General features: G+C 37.0%; 1 protein-coding gene across 8 annotated transcripts in view; it reads left to right on the forward strand.

Annotated features, from left to right (window-relative positions):
* LOC103132503 (sphingomyelin phosphodiesterase 4) overlaps positions 1 to 3,998 on the forward strand; it is a 23,141-nt gene that overhangs the window by 3,697 nt on the left and 15,446 nt on the right. For all 8 annotated transcript variants that reach the window (XM_016667426.1, XM_016667425.1, XM_016667428.1 and 5 more), the window contains exons 4-5: positions 2,326 to 2,462; positions 2,526 to 2,601. In XM_016667426.1, the coding sequence (XP_016522912.1) occupies positions 2,326 to 2,462; positions 2,526 to 2,601 (213 nt within the window). The remainder of the gene's footprint in view (positions 1 to 2,325; positions 2,463 to 2,525; positions 2,602 to 3,998) is intronic.

A 3,998-nucleotide genomic window follows, 5' to 3' on the forward strand; every position in this document is an offset into this window, starting at 1 on the left:
CATTCAATGATCCAGGTGTGTGGCATTGAGTCATAGGCTTTCTTGTAATCAATCCAAGCGGTGCACAGGTTGGTGTGTGGGGTTTTACCGTCTCAGGCAACTGTGTGGTCTACAAGGAGTTGGTGTTTGGCTCCTCTGCTATTTATGCCGATGCCCTTCTGTGCCGTGCTCATGTATTTATCCATGTGTCCGCTTATCTTAGCCGCTATGATGCCTGACATGAGCTTCCATGTTGTAGAAAGACAGGTTATTGGCCGATACTTGGATGGGACTGAATCCTTTGATGGATCCTTCTGGATCAGGATTGTGCGCCCTTCAGTTAACCATTCAGGGTGAGTCCCATTTTGTAGCAGCTGGTTCAGTTGTGTTTTAGATTGTTCTTGAAAAACTAATCAGTCACGGCTGATTAGTGGGAGAACTCATGGCTGCACAGTGAACCCATTGATTCTTTACAGCCGCTCCTCTCTTGCAGGTTCTGCGAACCCCCGCTAAATCTTTTAGGGGTACGCAGTACCTGACTGTACCCCCCTACTTTCACCCCTGCATAGTACCGACGTCAGGCATTGCAGATGAGGGTCAGGAAGTAAATCTGTTGATCCAGCTTCAAACTGTCTAAAGTCTGAGTCCTTTACAGTTGTTCCAACCATTAGAAAAGAGGAAAGATGAACATTATTTTCGTGTTTCGAAGGTAGTTGGTCACAAGGGAGTTGACTTTAAAAAACTTACCGAAAAAAGAGGAGAAAAGTGGATCAACGATCTACAGCTAAGAGCAGGAGGTGCGGAAACTAACAACGGCAGAATTTGCAGCGACTTTCTGACAGGAAACAGTCGCATCGTTTAAATTGTATTTTCAGATGTTTTATTGGACAGTTACTTAGAAAGACAAGCGTTCGTATGTAAGGTCATAGTGAGTATTTCCCCACACTCTCTCTCTCAGCCACCAACCATGTTTTTAATGGGGTTTCTGTACATTGGAGCGAATCGTTGATCTACATTGGACCTGAATCCAGCAGCGACTCAACATTAATGTTCAAATCCAGCATGAATTTGGGTTTACAGAAGCTAAATAAATGATTTACCAGGAGATTCAAGCTCATAAAATAACAGGTTAGTTCGTTGTTAGCGATAGCATCACTATCATAAAATTACTTAAAATAGCACAACTCACTACTCACCCGGCAGAAACAAGTCAACTTTTGATCCTAAATGAGACCCAACCTGAAACTAAATGATTGGTTCTTCAGGCTTTTTAAAACTTTCTTCTGGCTCATTGTAAAATATGAGCTCTGCAGCTCCAGGTAGTTAGTGATGTGGATTGACTCAATGTGGGTAAACCCTCAAGATTATAAGAGAAATCTTTTTTTTACCGAGATAATACGGATCATATCCCAAATATACGAGTATTTTTCAAGATAACTCATCATTACCGGCCCATTTAGGGCGTTAGCAACTCGCAGTGATCCATTTCGCTGTGGTTTGAACCAGAGGAATCCACTTTCTGAACCCCATCTTAATTTTGTGCGTCATCTGGGTCTGAAACCTAGCAATAGTCATTCCACTGTTGTCAACTCAGCAACTTTCTTGCTGTATTTCGCAACATTTCAGATAAAAAAGATCTGTAGAGGCCAAAATCAGAATTGCCAGCTCAAGCTTTTCAAAGATCTGGAATTATAACAGAAAGATTAGATGGAAAAATGTTGAGCATCTTGTGAAGTTATACTTTGATGTTGGATTTACAAATAAGGAAATAATCTTTTAACACATTAGGATTAAATTATCATTTGCGGGAGTTTGAAACGATTGAGCAAACAAATTTTTCAAGGAAAGAACCAGTTGGACTGAGCTGCTCATGTCATTTGTTGATAACTCAGGAAGCTCTTTTCTAATTAAAATGAGAGTTTTAAGATGTTCCAGTAAAATTTCCCCTTTATTATGGTAATATTAAGACTATTTTCTATTGATTAAACAAAACTTCTCTTGTCCTGATACTTTGTCGTAAAACTCACAGAAAGACTGAATGAAATAAAATGAATGAATGAAATAAAATCCACTTTTAGGAAGTATTTTATTTGTAATTTCTTTTTTAGAAAATAAAGCAAGAAAAAAATTAATAAATTTCATTTTTAAGCCATGTCATCCTAATGCAGCATTTTAATAACAACGGAAGGTGACATAATTATTTGATTGGGCTATAAAATGGACCATACCTAAGCCCCCTTTAAACAGGCTGCAGCCAGAGAGCACAGCTGGATTTTGAATCATATTTACTTCGTTCCAAACGTCTCAGTTCCTGCGTGTGTGAAGTAATTTTGGGATGTTTTGCAGGAGCTGCACCTGATCTTCCCCTGGCTGGTGGAGAACGTGTTTGGAAGTCTGGACGGCGTCATCTCCGGCTGGAACCTGCGCCTGCTGCACTCGCGCAGCAACGAGTTCAACCTGGTTCTGGACTTCCTGAGTCCAAGGTAGAACCGGTTCTGATGTCCTTTCAGAATAAAACAAGGGTTTCTCACTCCTCTGTGTTTCAGTGGCCCGATGATGAAGCTGGTGTACAAACTTCAGGCAGAAGAATACAAATACGAAGTTCCTGTCAACTATCTCCCGGTACGACAGAGTTTTCATCAAATTGCTGATGGTGGAAGAGTTGGAGTTTTTTCTTATTTCAGGCTGAAACACCGAAATCTAGGCTGTAAAATAAAATCAAACTAGAGCCGATTTCCAGTTTAATCAAATTGTTTCTTTTCCAAAAAAGAATTTTTTTTTCAAGAAGTCACTTTTATTTCTATCATCCCTCCTGTGAGTTTGACACTGGAGTAAAAGGGCCTACAATAATTTTTATTTAATTACAAGACTGTAGTCATAGTATTAGCAGAATAACTTTACATTCTTACCAGAAAAAATGTCTTAAGATTAAGAGAAAAAAATCTTTGATAGTTACAATCCGACGCTCAGCCCGTGTGGATCAAAGTTGTTTCCTCAATTATTTCAAAGTTCTGCTACTGATAATTTCATTTAGATTTTAAAAAATGTATTCATTCATCAATAAGTTACCCATACTTCAAAACACCACAACAATTTAAACAACTTGACTGAAAAGGTGCAGGCAGCAGGACAAGGCTCATATTTATGCCACATCAAATTAAACTAAATTACCACTTAACAAATAAATACAATACACAAAAAACCAAAACCTAATTCTTCTTGTATATAAATCACTAAACAGAAACATAAAAGGAAAGAAAACAACACAATTTGAAGTTAAATTACCCTAATAATCATCAAATATTACCAGTTTCTTGAAAACCTGTAATGAATTACATTCTCATAAGTGAAAGCTTTCATCGTTCCATAATTTAATTCCAACGACAGCAAAATATATTTGTATCTAATTTTTTAGCTTGTTTTGTAAATTCACAAATGTGTCGTAAATGATATCATCATGGCAGCGGCCATCTTGTTCTCTGCTACGCTGAGAGCAAGATGCTAATGTGCTAAAAGTATTTGCATATTATTTGTAAAACTTATAGCAAAGTATCACTAGGCCTGTCACAGTAACAAGTTTTCCTAGATGATTAATTATTCCAGTAATTATTGCGATAAATGATGATATTCTTATTTTGAAATAATTTTCAAGCCGTATATTGATGATGGCATAACATTTACCTTCTCAAAGACCAATAAATTTAAAACACAAAAACCATAAAAATAAAGTGGAAATAAAAATTACAAAATTGTTAAAATATAAAATGTTAATCACAAGAATAGAAATTGAGACAAGTCTAAGTATAAATTCATTAGATGATCAACTTTCTTCACTTTTAATTTTTTATTTTTGTTACTATTATTTTCCTAATGTTACAATTTTATGTTCTCATTATTTTGACTGTTTTGTTATATGACTGTATTATTACTAGGGATGTGCCGATCAGGTTTTTTCCTACCGATACCGATCACCCATGAGGGCCGATACACCGATACCGATCACCCATGAGGGCCGATAC

Source organism: Poecilia formosa, unplaced genomic scaffold (genome assembly GCF_000485575.1).
Source record: "Poecilia formosa unplaced genomic scaffold, Poecilia_formosa-5.1.2 Scaffold1089, whole genome shotgun sequence".
In the NCBI taxonomy this organism is placed as follows: Eukaryota; Metazoa; Chordata; class Actinopteri; order Cyprinodontiformes; family Poeciliidae; genus Poecilia; species Poecilia formosa.